The sequence below is a fragment of the Pleurodeles waltl genome, chromosome 4_2 (assembly GCF_031143425.1).
Source record: "Pleurodeles waltl isolate 20211129_DDA chromosome 4_2, aPleWal1.hap1.20221129, whole genome shotgun sequence".
Taxonomy (NCBI): domain Eukaryota; kingdom Metazoa; phylum Chordata; class Amphibia; order Caudata; family Salamandridae; genus Pleurodeles; species Pleurodeles waltl.
The window spans coordinates 555,114,332-555,130,168 of record NC_090443.1 but is presented as its reverse complement, the minus strand read 5'-3'; the positions used below and the strand labels follow the sequence as shown (position 1 = coordinate 555,130,168).

The 15,837-nt window shown below is 46.7% G+C and overlaps 1 protein-coding gene across 2 annotated transcripts in view; it reads left to right on the top strand.

Annotated features, from left to right (window-relative positions):
* Window positions 1-15,837, top strand: part of AXDND1 (axonemal dynein light chain domain containing 1) — a 342,044-nt gene that overhangs the window by 307,631 nt on the left and 18,576 nt on the right. For both annotated transcript variants that reach the window (XM_069232100.1, XM_069232101.1), the window contains exons 24-25: window positions 2,409-2,500; window positions 4,788-4,933. In XM_069232100.1, coding sequence (XP_069088201.1) covers window positions 2,409-2,500; window positions 4,788-4,933 — 238 coding nt within the window. The remainder of the gene's footprint in view (window positions 1-2,408; window positions 2,501-4,787; window positions 4,934-15,837) is intronic.

The window sequence follows — 15,837 nt, the reverse complement described above, 5'->3', positions numbered from 1 at the left end:
ACAGGTATTCTATGTTGTGTATTAAACTGTGTGTGTCAGGAATGCTAAGAAATGTATCTAGCGGCATGTGCAAGTCATGGAGGCTCGAAAAAAAGGGATAGTCTTGTATCTATAAGCCCCCATTGTGTTTGCTGTGCTGTAAACGGTCATGCTGCCCGTATTACCGGTGAGTCACGAAGTGGTAGATGAGAGTGGTCTAGTTGGGGGTCTGCTATGCAATTAAAATCTCCCCCTAACACTGCGGTCTGTAGTAGATACAGAGCCTAGATACATTCGCCAGGAATTAACCCTGCTCTGTGTTAGGTGCATAAATGTTCATTAAGGCTATATCATGCATTTCCAATTGGCCCATCACTACTACATATCTACCTTTATGGTCAATGACATGCCCCATGTGTTGAAAGGGGACCTCATAGGCAGAGAAAGTGGTATAATATGCCTGTCCTCTCCACGTCTGTGAAGTGCAGCTCCTTCACTAGCCGTAAGGTGTGTTTCCTGTAGCATAGCCACATGAATGCCCCTCCTGTTTAAATATGAACAGACTTTATACCTTGGACCTGGGTTTCATAGTAGCCAAACGCCTTATAACGAGGCATCGGAAATCACAAGAACCCCCAGCGCTGAATGCCTGGCACGCATCTTTACTTACATGGGCCTGGGCGGAAAGCGTAGCACTACACAGGGAAGAAATATTAGGGCTCTGAAAATACCCGATAGCGTCCTAGGATTTCACCAAGGTTACTAGGCCAAACACCCCTTGACATGCTCCACCACATTCCACTGCGCCAACGCAGGACTAACTATCACACGGAGTGCGAGCCATGATAACCTTCTCTGCTAAGCACACTGATCTGGGCACTGATGCCACCCCATGCCAGTTACCACCAGCCATTACTCTGCGTACACCGGCATCCCCCAACTGTATCAACATCACATGGCAGCTTGCTCAGCATCTCTTTGTTTTCATGGTTAATATGTAATGTTATACAAGTTCAGTTTTATTCTAGATACTGCTTGCATAGGAGGTGTGTCATTCTATAGAGGATCATTTCAGTGCACTTGTTTACAGTTACCAACTGACAAACTTATCACAAACCGAACGCTAACCGGACTAACCTACATCGTCATCTCGTACCCGCTGTTGTAAAGTAATTATATAAAATGTACTATTAATTATTTTTTTTTATAAAATAAAACAGATTTAAACAAAAAATGGAAGTGGATAATCCCCGTCCTTGCAGAGACTGAGGGGAGGATTCCAAGTCATGGCTGGTTGTAGTGCTCACTATCTAATCTGTGTTTGATCTCCTGCTGAATCTAGCTGAGTTCACGCAGCCTTTCATTCTTCTAAGATTAATAACATGTGTGACATTGAACTTGACAACAAACATCTGTTAATACCATGGGGTGAACATGCTCTTTGCAGATGCACAGGATGTAATTAGTATAAGATATGGCCAGGCCTTCGGTTTGAGATATTATGTTGGATTTTTAAAAGAAACACAGAAAATGTTGTTATATAATACCAGCGAAGTGTAATGAAAGAATAAGGGCAATCAAAAATTCTTCTTAAGTCTGTTTTCATTTATTGCATTTTTTTTATCATGCTGACGTGAAGCATTCATATGTCACAGTGGATTTCACAAAAGGATCAGTGATCTTGGATCAGAACATTGGGGGTGATTCTCACCCTGGCGGGCGGCGGAGGCCGCCCGCCAGAGTTCCCCCCTCCAGAATACCGCACCGCGGTCATTAGACCGCTGCGGGTATTCTGGGTTTTACACTGGGCTGGCGGGCGACCGCCAAAAGGCCGCCCGTCAGCCCAGTGTAAAACGACCTTCCCACGAGGACGCCGGCTCCGAATGGAGCCGGCGGAGTGGGAAGGTGCGACGGGTGCAGTGGCACCCGTCGCGAATTTCACTGTCTGCAATGCAGACAGTGAAATTCTTTGTGGGGCCCTCTTATGGGGGCCCCTGCAGTGCCCATGCCACTGGCATGGGCACTGCAGGGGCCACCAGGGGCCCCACGACAACCCATACCGCCATCCTGTTCCTGGCGGGCGAACCGCCAGGAACAGGATGGCGGTATGGGCTGTCAGAATCCCCCATGGCGGCGCAGCGAGCTGCGCCGCCATGGGGGATTCAAATGGGCAGCGGAAAACCGGCGGTGCCCCCGTCATTTTAGCCCTGGCGGTCTTGGACCGCCAGGGTTAGAATGACCCCCATTTTGTTTTGGCATATATGGCACAGCCCAACCAAACATTTGTGGGTGTGGTCTGGTGTGCCGCAAAACCTAATTTCTCTTTCACTACCTTGATTATCTTTACAGCTCTTATTCATGTTTGTGTCTCTCCCTGTAATGCCTACTTCTTCCCATCAACCTGCTACCCCTATCCTTTCTATCTCTAGGGACTGATGACCGCTGCCATGCCTCAGACACCAAAATCTCAGCTGGCTTTTGAAGCCCTGGCAACTCTGGAGCAACTGCATGAACAACTCTTGTGAGTATTCGTTCTCTGGTGTCCTGCACATTTAAGCTGGGTACATATGAAGTTCTGTTGATCAGAATATTGTTAGAAAAATAGATAACCCGAATCATCTTCATTCACTATCTCCATGAAGGATCTCAGAAGTTTATGACACCCATTTCTTGGTGACCTGAAGGACAAGGTAAGAAAAAAAAGAATCCCTGAATGGAGGTGCCTCATTTATCGATGCTGCAGCTAGTACCCATGCAGTAACTCTGCTTCCACCAACCAGCAACAACACCCTAAGTTTATTTTTAGGTCTGTGCCTCCGAAATAGCTTGAGACTATTGTTAGTAAAAAAATATGATGTGTTATACATAAATATAGAGGCTTTTTTCAGCCCTTTCCAGTCATTGGCTGTTCAGTTGTCATTTACTCTTTGTTTCCACCAGCAACAGCATAGGGCAGTGGGCGATCCCACTTCAGCCACTGGCTCCTCTCACATTGATCACAGTTTTGTCTGTGTACAATGTGGTCTTCCCCGCATAATCCATTCAGTGCTGAGCCCCCCCCCCCCATCCCTATTTGCTGCACCCTTTTTTAATTATTGGGGCAGTTCACTGTTAGGCATTCATAACTTTTTCCACAGTAGGGGGCATACCTACAAGAACCCAGCACCATCTTGCACCACCCTAGTGTATTTTTTGTGACGCTAAGGCGGTGTTAAGGTGACCTTTCTTCCGCACCATATTTACAAAGTGGTTCAATGCTTGCATTGTGCCACTTTGTAAACCCTTGCTCTACATTATACCTGCGCCAGGCATAATGTATGCAAGGTGGTCATCCCCACACAGGAAGGCCCAAAAAAAGAACGCAGTGAAACTTACTACATTTTGTGGTGCCATTTTTCCCGTATTTTTTAAAGCTTGCTCAGAGCAGGCATTAAAATGAAGCACCCATTTTAATCAGTGGGCCTCCCTGTGCTTTGCTGTACTAGCTTCCCAATGTTGGATGCTAGCGCAGCAAAGAGCCACAACAGTGTCAAGAATTGTGATGCTATTACCCTAAAGATGGCCATGGTGCGCGGTATTGTAACTATGGCACAACCATGGTGTCGTTTGGTGGGACGGGGCGACACAAGAAAAGGGGTGCACCGGGACCGATGCACCACTTTCTTGTAAATATGCCCCTAGATATCTACGCTGCATTTCTTTCTTTTATTCCTCTGCATTCCATGGGTCCTTAAGATTTGTTGTTTCACCAAAAGAGAACTGAGAATATGGCCAAAATGAAGCAAAATCTTGATGTTTTTTCGAAAAGTGGGGAAAAGTGCAAAACTTCGGATGGTACCTCTACGGTCATTAGATATGACCCCCAAGCACTGATCACACTGAAGCCTTTTGGCTCTGGCTGTGTTCAGTTTCAGTTTATTTGAGATGAGGGCATATTGCGCACAGCACATCACTAAAACTAAACAAGCATTTGCAATGCAACAGGTCTCGCATTTGCTCAAGTTAGAACTATTAGCGTTGTAAGTTCCTAAGCGGACTTTCCTTGCCACACAAATTGCAAGAAAAAAAACACAGCACGATCGCGCTATGTAAAATGCAGCGCAATCGTGTTGAAATTGAAAACGGAAATACCGAGCGCGATTGCGCTATGTAAACCCCAGCACGAACGCGCTGCGTGGAAAATAAAAAAGTAAGTAGTCCGGAAACCATGCTGAAAACATCAAGCCTCGAATGGTTTCAGTAGTTTACCAGTGCTGTGTCGGTGGGCTAAACACCGGAAAAGGCATGACGTATGTATGCCTTTCACAAATGAAAGCAAGCGGATTTTAAAAGGCAAGCCCACGAACTAGTGAAAGTGACTGATGTGACATGGGACGTGGTTAGAAGCCCAAAGAGAGATTACAGCATGGGACAGAGCGCTTTGCCGCTCACCAATAAAAAAAGGAAAAGAGAAAAAAAACACTTCGACCTGCAAGGGCAGCTTAAAAAGGGAGCACCGGGCAGATTTCACTAGTGAGCGAGCGCCAGGGTGATGCCCTCTATTTAGTGGGAGGACAAGATGTTCACATCCTCCACTGCATAAAGGTAGGGTGGGTGTAAGAATGTGAACGCATTGCCCTCCGCACAGCCATGAAACAGTACACTGCAGTGCCAGTGCTTCCCACTGCTTCTCATATTGCCTCTGGTATTGCACTCTTCTAAACAGCAGCATGTGTAGACCCCAGGATTACCATTTGCTGCCGAAGTGCCAAATAATTGTTTTTATTCATTAATGCCTCTGTTCTTACTTTGGCTTTTCTTATTCACAGACAGACAGAATTACGCGCTCAGAAAGCTGAGGAAACTGCAGAAAGTCTGGACGAGAAACTGAGAAATGCTCTAGAGAGAATCCAGGAACTGGAGAGACAAACACCGGCGGAGAGCAAAACTGTGGTCCCCAAAGTGACATCAGAAGGTGAGCTCTTCACTTTAATCGTTGCTTTTAGGTCAGTAGGGCACATCAAGCCCCACGGACCCTAACATATCTACAGTACACTTAGGCCCATATTTATACAATTTTTTGCACCCCATTTGCATCATTTTTTGCTGCAAAAGCAGTGCAAACTTGTAGGACCATATGTATACTCGGTTTGCGCTGAATTAGCGTAAGTTGTTTTTTTACGCTAATTCAGCGCAAACCTAACTCCATATTTAGACTTTGGCGCTAGATGTGTCTAGCGCCAAAGTTATGGAGTTCACGTCATTTTCTGGATGTGGAAACCTATCTTGCGTCCATGAGATGCAAGGTAAGTGTTCCCGTGCAGAAAACGACGATATGGCCTTAGCGCCATATTTAGCCCCTGTGCTAAAATCTAGCAGGGGAGGATGGGGTCTTAAATAATGGAGCTAAGCTTGCTTAGTGCCATTATTTAACGCCTGGGTCAGGGCAGGAATTAGGGGACCTGTGGGCCTTTTTCCATGATCAGAGACCATGGAAAGAGCCCACAGGTGCCCGTCCCTGGCCCCAGGGACACCCTCACCCACCCCCACCAACACCAGGAAGATACCTAAGGATGGGGGGGACCCCATCTCAGGTAGGTACAGGTAGGTATGGGTAAGTATTTGTTTTTTTCAAAGTGCCATTGCGCCTAACTTGGGCCCCCCTACATGGCACTGGGCCCAATGGCCATGCCCAGGGGACTGAGACAGGAGTCATGTCCATGGGGTTCTAACATCAGAAAATGACGCTAGTCTGGGCAGAGGCATTTTTTGTTGCCTCTGACCATACTAACGTCACCCTCTGACGCTAAACCCCCTGTTCTGCCTACGCCTCCCCCACCCGGCTAGCGTCTTTTTCTATGATGCTATCTGGGCCTTACCGTCGGATAGCGTCATACCATAAATATGACGCCCGGCCAGTGTCTTGGTATGGCGCTAGCCTGCTGTAAACTTTTTGACGCTGAACTGCGTTAGCGCAGTTTAGCACCAAAAAGTATAAATATGGGCCTTCATTTTGTAAGTTTGTGCCACTTTTGCTTCAAAAAATGCTGCAAGTGCGGTGCAAAAAAAGTATAAATACTTGGGCCTTGGTCTGTGATATGATAACGGAGTAAAGTTCCCCCTTAAAAAGCAGGATAAAGATGATGGATGGAAAGACCTGAGCCAATGCTGCCATGTTATAAAGAATTCCTATCTGTATCATTTGAGTTACTACAGTATTGGAACTTTCATAGATTCACATGCTTGAATACTTCCCCGTCGTTCAGATGGGAGTCCCTGGTGGAATATATAAGTTAGGCCTGAAAATGTACATATACAATACATGGTTTAGGCCTCAATAGAATAACCTATCATAGTTGTTTGTAAAATAGACCCAAACTCAAATTTGAACCAATCAGATTGCCTCACCCCTTAGAACCTCCTGTGAGGAGCTGCCTTTCCTCAGATTTTCTACTGCACGTTGTGCTGAGGAGTCTTCTTTGAGCTCTGCTCAATATTTTCTCTCAGAAGATCTACTACTTCAGTTCTAGGACATTTCTTTTTTTTCTGGTGCTTCAAACTGGCTGCCATGTCAGAGACACCAAGGAAAGGCCTTTTTAGATCCTGTGCCTCTTGCTTGAAGAAAAGATTATGGGGGTGATTCTCACCCTGGTGGGCGGCGGAGGCCGCCCGCCAGAGTTCCCCCCTCCAAAATACCGCTCCGCGGTCGAAAGACCGCTGAGGGTATTTTGGGTTTTGCACTGGGCTGGCGGGCGACCGCCAAAAGGCCGCCCGCCAGCCCAGTGCAAAACAGCCTTCCCACTAGGACGCCGGCTCAGAATTGAGCCGGCGGAGTGGGAAGGTGCGACGGGTGCAGTGGCATGGGCACTGCAGGGGCCCCCAGGGGCCCCACGACACCCGATACGCGGTATGGGGTGTCAGAATCCCCATGGCGGCGCAGCGAGCTGCGCCGCCATGGAGGATTCTACAGGGCAGCGGAAAACCGGCGGGAGACCGCCGGTTTTCCCTTTCTGACCGCGGCTGAACCGCCGCGGTCAGAATGCCCTGCGGGGCACCGCCAGCTTGTTGGCCATGACCGCCGGGGTCAGAATGACCCCCTATATGTGGATGATCCACATGATTAATGTATTTTCTGTCTATATCCCAGCCACAAAACAAAGGACTGCAAAATATGTAGAACAGAGTTTCCCAACCTGTGGTCCGCGGACCCCCAGGGGTCCGTGACACACTCCCGGGGGGCCCGCAGGCCTGGACCGGCATTAAGGCATTTCTCCAGCTGGGCCTGCTTTTTTATCTGTTTATTCATTTGTGCAGCAGCTTTATAAGCACTGCAATGTTCAGTGTAAACTTTGGGACAAAAATAAAAGTGTCAAGATAACTCTGGTGATTAATGTACCTGCTGGAGAGATGGGAGTTTGTCTAGTGGCAGATTTGACTCATTGGATGTAGTGCAGATGGTTAATATGCCAGATGCAAAGAACATGTATCATGCAAAGAACCACATTTTATGTGCATAGCACAGTGGTACCTCTTTTGTCACAGAGATTCTTTTGTTATTGTGCAGTTCATAAGTCACAATCATAATCTCACACAGTGAGTTATGAACTGCCAACAAAGAACCACATGGAACAAATTAGAAAATTATATTTTTTCCAATTCTTTCATTACTGCTAAAAAAAGGTTTGCTTGCATAAGAGAACGCTATTATTGAAGTCAAGGCTAGCCATTGTGGTATGTTCTGAATCCTGAGTTTGTGTTTCTCCAGACCAAGCGCTCTTAGAAAATGACTAACAGTATGGATGAGGTGAATCCTACACCTTGTAGTCCCCAGTAAAGTGTTTTGACACCCTACACTTGTATGAGAGGTGCTATAAATCAAATTAAATACATGTGACAGAGAGGCTATGGAGAGATGAGAGGCCTTTATGGTTTTACATCCTTTGCCCACCACACATTAAATAAAAAAGTTATGTATCTAAAAAATAAAAACAAAAATCGCTTGGGAAATGCAGAATGTGACTTGAGGATTCAGTTTTCCTAAATAAAACCAAACATTGAAAAGTTAGTCGCCAAGATGAAGCACCAACCTTCCCATAAAAGTTTTAAAATTTTTGCAATTTTTTCCAATATAAAATAAGGATATGTTTACTAATTTGAGTATTTGTTTGGTGTGTACTTGTTTGTGTATTTTTTGTGAATTACTATTTTAATGTTTGAAATTTAAATCGTACAAATTTCTTGGGGGTCCCTGGCTTCCAGTAGTGATTCAGTGGGGGTCCTCGGGTGTCAAAAGGTTGGGAAACACTGATGTAGAAAATTCTCTACAAAGACTTTGAAAGACAGAGAGGTTCCCCTGCTGTTGTGGCTTCAGAGAGGTAAGACTGGACACTCAGCCTCTGATGAGGACAGTGCCTCCTCCTCTATTTCTGCTCCTGAAACACCTGTGAAGAGAAAGCAGGAGGGCTTGGATATTCAAGAGCCAGCTAAGAAAATGGCACAAAAACCAACAGGAACATCTGCTAAAAGTCGTAGCTCTCCACAGAGGAAGAAAGCAGGCACAGAAACCCTCAGAAAATCATTAAAAAAGACTGCTTCTGAACTGGCTACTCTACCTCCTAAGGTTCTCCACAAGATTAAAAAGCCAAGTTCAGCACCGTCGACTGCGCCATCGTCGACGGTACTCTTGTCGACGGCTATTTCTTCACTGACGCCGGTCGTAGTTACTCTTTCAGTGTCAACGGCACCGGTGCAAGATCCTTGTGACGGGATGCCCTATTTCGTCAATGCTACTCTCGTCGACAACACTCCCGTCGACAATCGATCTCAGGATGACGCTCCCATTGACGGTGCCTCCTTCTACAATGCCCTCGTCGACGACACCTCCATCGACGACACTACCGACGGTGCCTCCTTCGACGACGCTCCTGTCAACGGTACTATTGTCGTCGACCACACCATCAACGATGTTTCCAGTGACGACGATATTGTCGACACCCCCGTCGACGACAACAGGTTTCTTCTCATCGACTATGAAAACAAAGCAGCAAAGACCATCAACATTGCCATGTATCACTCTGCGGAGCATACCCCTCTCAAGAGACTTTCCAAGACTCATTTGGCACCGTCTGTCACTTCACCAAGCAAGGTGTCAAGGTTTTTGCCATCTAGGTTTTTAGATGGTGACGATGATGAGGAATCAGATCAGGACGCATTGTTTGGAGTAGCTAGGAGTCCTTCCCAGTTGCATGTTAAATGTCAGGAGTACTCTGGTGATGACTCCTACTATGATCAGCATTATTATGATCCAGTCCCACCACAAAAACAAGGAATGGTGTGCTTGCCTTCTGGTCTTATTTCCGACCTACAGGCCATGCTGGCAGATTATAGGGAGCGCTTCCATCCTCAGTCGGCAAAAGATCCTACACCAGTAGTGAATGCACCATGTACTCCAGTACCTTTGCCAGTTCTTCCTGCTGCGCCACAAATTCCTCCTCAAGCTCCACAGAGTCCCCAGGTCCAAGCCTCTACGGACAAAGCGGCTGAAGAAGAAGTTCTTTCAGACCAGGATGAATGGTTTGACTATGTACTTCCAGCACCCCCTTCACCGGAGCCAATCGCAGTTGAATCCCCTCCAGAGGGTATTGGCTCTTTTCACAATCAGTTAGAAAAAGCAGCTGCGCATTTTGAGCTCCAAATGCCATCCACACAGCAGGATTGCATTTTATATGACTTTAAGGAGCCGCATAGGAAATTAGTCAGAGCAATCCCTATAAAAGATCATGTATGGAAACAGGGATTAAAATTATGCGGAACCCAGCGATGGTGCCAGCAGTATTGCCAAAGCTGGACAAGAAATATAAAGCTACAGAGGACACCCCTGCTTGCCTGGTGGGTCATCCAAAACCAGATTCATTGGTTTCTCAGGCTGCCCAGCGACGCTCCAGAAACCCTTCAGCCTCTCTATCTGCACCTCCAGACAAGGATGGTAGGCGCCTCAACAACATTGGTAAAATATTTTTTTTATGTCTGCCATTGTGGTCCGTGCCACAAACTACCTGGCGCTCCAGGGCAGATATGACAGGCAGCTATGGTCGGACATTTTGCACTCGGTCGACGGACTTCCAGACTCCAGCAGGTCGGAAGCAAGAAAGATCCTCATGGAGGGTCAACGCACGTCTACAGAGGTTATTGACAGTGCTTTGGACATTGCCGCTATGGGGTTTCGGCTACTGGCTGGTTCAGCTGTCCTAATGCGCCAAGAGTAGCTCAAGGCCACAAATTTTAGACCAGATATCCAAACCAAGATCCTTGACCTCCCTTACGATGGACAAGACTTGTTTGGTAAATATGTGGACGATGCTCTTCAAGCAATCAAAACAGATACGGATACTGCCAGGTCTTTAGGATCACTGCAGTATAAGCGCACACCCATTCGAGGAGCCGAGGTAGAGGACACTCTTCCTTTCGAGGTGGCAACCAATCTTTTAGGTACCCAACCTCCTCCTAGCACCAATACCAATCTTCCAGACCCCAATACCACCAGAGACAACCTCCGGCAGCGGCATACAACAGACCTCCTCCTAGAGGGAAGTCGGGGAGACAATATAAGGACACCTCCCGCAGGCAATGACAGCCTCCAGGGGCCGGCTACCTCTCCTTCTTTGACACAACATGCAACGTTGGCATTAGATCACAAACGACAAGTGGGTTCTGGACATAATAACTTATGGTCATCTGCTAGAGTTCACTGGCATGCCCCCGAGACTCTGCCTTCCCGGGAACGTCAACAACATCTGCATCTTCTCCTTCTGGAAATATATGTCATGTTATCAAAAGGGGCGATAGAGGTAGTCCCTTCTTCTCAAAAAGGAGGCGGTTTTTATTCTTGCTTCTTCCTCGCCATGAAGAAGTCTCATTTGTGGAGACCCATCCTGGATCTGAGGCAGCTCAAGAAATATCTAAAGAAGCAAGCCCTCCGCATGGTGATATTGAATGATGTTTTGCGACTCCTCAACAGAGGGAATTTCATGGCTTCCCTAGATCTGCAGGATGCCTACTTCCACATACCCATTCACCCCAAGCACAGAAAATTCTTAAGATTCATGGTAGCCGGCCGGCACTTTCAATTCAAAGTGCTACCCTTCGAACTCAAATCCACTCCCCGGATTTTCACAAAATGCTTAGCCCCTGTTGCAGCATATCTGAGGCGTTTCAAACACCAGATATTCCCATATCTGGATGACTGGTTACTGAAGGCTCCAGACATGTTCACTCTATGACACTCGCTCAAGACCACGTTACGCCGATTCCATCAACTAGGTCTCACTCTCAACAGAGACAAGTCCCATCTTCAGCCTATCAGAAGAATAGTTTTCCTGGGAGCTTTACTGGGCACGACTCAAGTAAAGGCATTCCCAGTGGAGGAACGACAACTCAAACTCATCACCCTAGCAGATACAATTAAAAAAAGAACGTTTCTTTCAGTTCGAAAGTTCAAATCTTTACTGGGGATAATGTCCTCCTGTATCAATCTAGTTCTCCACTATCGCCTTTGGATGTACCCTCTTCAAGAAGAGCTCGACAAACAGTGGAAACAGACGCAAGGTTCCTTCGAGGACATCATACAGATAACAGCAAGGATCATCGACTCCCTCGATTGGTGGTCAACACCGACAAACATCTCCAAGGGTTTAGGATTCTTAGCTCAGGTCCCTCCGTTGACCTTCAGGATCTTCAAGTGAGCGGCAGGTGGCCCCCCTTTCATCCTACTCTTCACATCAACCTGCTCGTGCTCAGAGCTGTGTACCTGGCAGTGCAGGCTTTTCTGCCAAGAATCCAAGGCTCATCGGTGCTTGTCCGAATGACCACAGCAGACTCACTAAGCAGGCTCAGCACATCTTCCCACTAGTGGGAGCTAAATCGGAGGACGCTGGACGCAATATTTCTCAGGTGGGGAAAACCAAACCTGGACCTCTTTGCGACATCCCAGAATGCAAAATGCCAGTTTTATGCAAGCTGGCATCACCAACCAGGGTCATGGGGAAATGCCCTTTCGATAGCATGGTCAGGGATTTATGCTTCCACTTTTCCTCCGATACCTCTTCTTCCGCGGGTAATCAGGAAGATCAAATTGGAACCCGCCATATAATCCTAATTGCTCCAGCCTGGCCACGTCAACCGTGGTACACAGAACTTCTGTTGCTGTCCCCGTGTCCTCCCATCAGGTTAGCACCTATACCGGAGCTACTAATCATCAGCCATGGCCAACTGCGGCATCCGGATCCCAAGTCTCTCAGATTATGTGCATGGCTTCTGAGTTCAATGAGTTCGGCCATTTGAATATTCCTGTTGACTGCCAAACCATTTTAGCTAAAGCACGTGCTGATAGCACTCTTAAAACGTACAAATTAAAATGGAAACGGTTTTGTTTATGGTGTGCCCCAATGGCATTCATCCGCAGCAGGTGTTACTGTATCTTCTTCATCGGGAGCGCTCTGGTCTCGCGCATGCATCCATTAACCCCTTTGCTGCCAGGCCTTTTCCCCCTAAGGTGCCGGGCCTTTTTTGGGCTATTTGGGGCAGGGCGTGCTTAGGCCCTCATAACTTTTTGTCCACATAAGCTACCCACGCCAAATTTTCGTCCTTTTTTCCCAACATCCTAGGGATTGTAGAGGTACCCAGACTTTGTGGGTTCCCCTGAGGGAGACCAAGAAATTAGCCAAAATATAGTGAAATTTTCTTTTTCTTTTTTTTTTAAATGAAAAAAAGGGCTGCAGAAGAAGGCTTGTGTTTTTTCCCCTGAAATTGGCATCAACAAAGGGGTTGCAGTGCTAAAATCACCAGCTTCCCAGCTTTCAGGAACAGGCACACTTGAATCAGAAAACCCAATTTTTCAACACAATTTTGGCATTTTACTGGGACATACCCCATTTTTACGATTTCTTGTGATTTTAGCCTCCTTCCAGTCAGTGACAGAAATGGGTGTGAAACCAATGCTGGATCCCAGAAACCTAAACATTTCTGGAAAGTAGACACAGTTCTGAATTCAGCAATGGGTAATTTGTGTAGATCCTACAAGAGTTTCCTACAGAAAATAACAACTGAAATAAAAAAATATAGAAATTGAGGTGAAAAAAACAGCAATTTTTCTCTACATTTTACTCTGTAACTTTTTCCTGCAATGTCAGATTTTTGAAAGCAATATAGCATTATGTCTGCTGGACCCTTCTGGTTGCGGGGATATATAGGGCTTGTAGGTTCATCAAGAACCCTAGGTACCCAGAGCCAATAAATGAGCTGCACCTTGCAGTGGGTTTTTCTTCTATACCGGTTATACAGCAATTTATTTGCTGAAATATAAAGAGTCAAAAATAGGTATCAAGAAAACCTTTGTATTTCCAAAATGGGCACAAGATAAGGTGTTGAGGAGCAGTGGTTATTTGCACATCTCTGAATTCTGGGGTGCCCATACTAGCTTGTGAATTACAGGGCATTTCTCAAATAGACGTCTTTTTTACACACTGTCTAATATTTGGAAGGAAAAACTGTAGAGAAAGACAAGGGGCAATAACACTTGTTTTGGTATTCTATGTTCCCCCAAATCTCCCGATAAAAATGGTACCTCACTTGTGTGGGTGGGCCTAGTGCCCGCAACAGGAAATGCTCCAAAACACAAAGTGGACCCATCAAATTTTTTCAAAGAAAACAGAGGTGTTTTTTGCAAAGTGCCTACCTGTGGATTTTGGCCTCTAGCTCAGCCGCCACCTACGGAAACCTACCAAACCTGTACATTTTTGAAAACTAGAGACCTAGGGAAATCCAAGACGGGTTGACTTGTGGGGCTCTCACCAGGTTCTGTTACCCAGAATCCTTTGCAAACCTCAAAATGTGGCTAAATAAAACACTTTTTCCTCACATTTCAGTGACAGAAAGTTCTGGAATCTGAGAAGAGCCACAAATTTCCTTCCACCCAGCGTTCCCCCAAGTCTCCCGATAAAAATTGTACCTCACTTGTGTAGGTCGGCCTAGTGACCACGACAGGAAATGCTCGAAAACACAAAGTGGACACATCACATTTTCTCAAAGAACACAGAGGTGTTTTTGCAAAGTGCCTACCTGTGAATGTTTTGGCCTCTAGCTCAGCCGCCACCTAGGGAAACCTACCAAACTGTGCATTTTTGAAAACTAGAGACTCAGGGGAATCCAAGATGGGGTGACTTGTGGGGCTCCCACCAGGCTGTTACCCAGAATCCTTTGCAAAGCTCAAAATGTGGCTAAAAAAACACTTTTTCCTCACATTTCAGTGACAGAAAGTTCTGGAATCTGAGAGGAGCCACAAATTTCCTTCCACCCAGTGTTCCCCCAAGTCTCCCGATAAAAATGGTTCCTCACTTGTGGGTGGGCCAAGTGTTTGTGACAGGGAAGAGCCAAAAACACGTTGAAATTGAGGGGGAACCAAAGTGGGTCCAAAAGGGCAGTTTGAAAAAAAACATTTTTAGGCTGACAAATGCAGCAGATATTTTATCGGTATAGATGAGACAATGCTGTGTGATAGGAATTTTGTGGATTCCTGCAAATTCCGGAAGGTTCCATCACAAAAATGTGGCAAAATGTGTGCTTTCCAGCAAAGTTGCAGGTTTGCAGGACACTGTGGGTAAGGAAATGGTGCGGGGTGCATGTGAAGCCCACCACCCTGGAATCAACTAGATGTTTAGTTTTCAGATGTGTCTAGGTCTTGTGGATTTTTCTACATGGCAGCTTCCCAAAGTAAAAAAAAAGTGCAGCCCTCACCATTACAAGTGGGACGATTTTGAGAGTTACCAAGCTCTCATGGCCCAAATGTAAAACTAAAACCAAAAATAATCAAATGTCCTCTTGCTTGCCATGGGATAAGATGTTTTAGTGTGCGGGGAGAGCTGAATGATTGTTAGCCCCTTCAGTTCGGTTGGGGGCATACCCAGGCCCACACTGGTTGGTAGCCACCACCTCACTATTTTCTTTTATTGTTTTTATCCCCTGGCATCTAGTAGACCTCCCCCCCACCCCCGGAGCGACCCTTGCCCAAGGGGCCGCTCACCAAGCATAAAAAAAATAAAAAAACAAAAAATACAATTTTCCTTGGTGTCTAGTGGATTTCTGCCCCTCTGGGGGCAGATCAGCCTAATAAAAGTCATTTGCCCCCCTTGGGAGTGGCCCCTGCCCAAGGGGCCACTCCCCTTATGCGCAAGTACAAAAAAAATAAAAACATGGTATCTAGTGGTTTCTGCAACCCCGGGGCAGATCCGGGGGAGCAGAAATGGCCTAATAATAATTTGCCCCCCCCTCCCCCCGGGAGCGACCCTTGCCCAAGGGGTCCCTCCCCAAACATAAAAAAAACAAAAATGGAGTAAATAAAATTTTCCCTGGTGTCTAGTGGATTTCTGACCCCCCGGGGGCAGAAATAGCCAAGAAATAAATTGCCCCCAGAAGAGCGGTCCTTGCCTAAGGGGCCGCTCCCCCTTATTGGAAATAACAAAAAAAAAATCCCTGGTGTCTAGTAGCATTTCTGCTGCCCGATCGCATCGCAGCACAAATGCTCAGAGACATGAACGGAGAGGAAAGGCCTTTCCTCTCCTTTCATGCCTCTCCGCCCCCTCCTTTTGCATTTCTCCTTCGATCGGCGCTGGAAGCTGAGCTTCGAGCACCGGGGGAAGGCCTCTGATGAGATCAGCGCGCGAAAGCGCACTGACGTCATCAGATGCCACTGGGAGGTCATTCGGGGGGTGTGAAAGGGGAAGCGATTCCCCTTCCATCTTTGCCCAGGAGATGGGGGTGCTTGGCCATCGGGGGGAGCGGTCCCCCCGGGGGCCCATAGCCGGACGAGGTGGTCTCGCCCTCAGC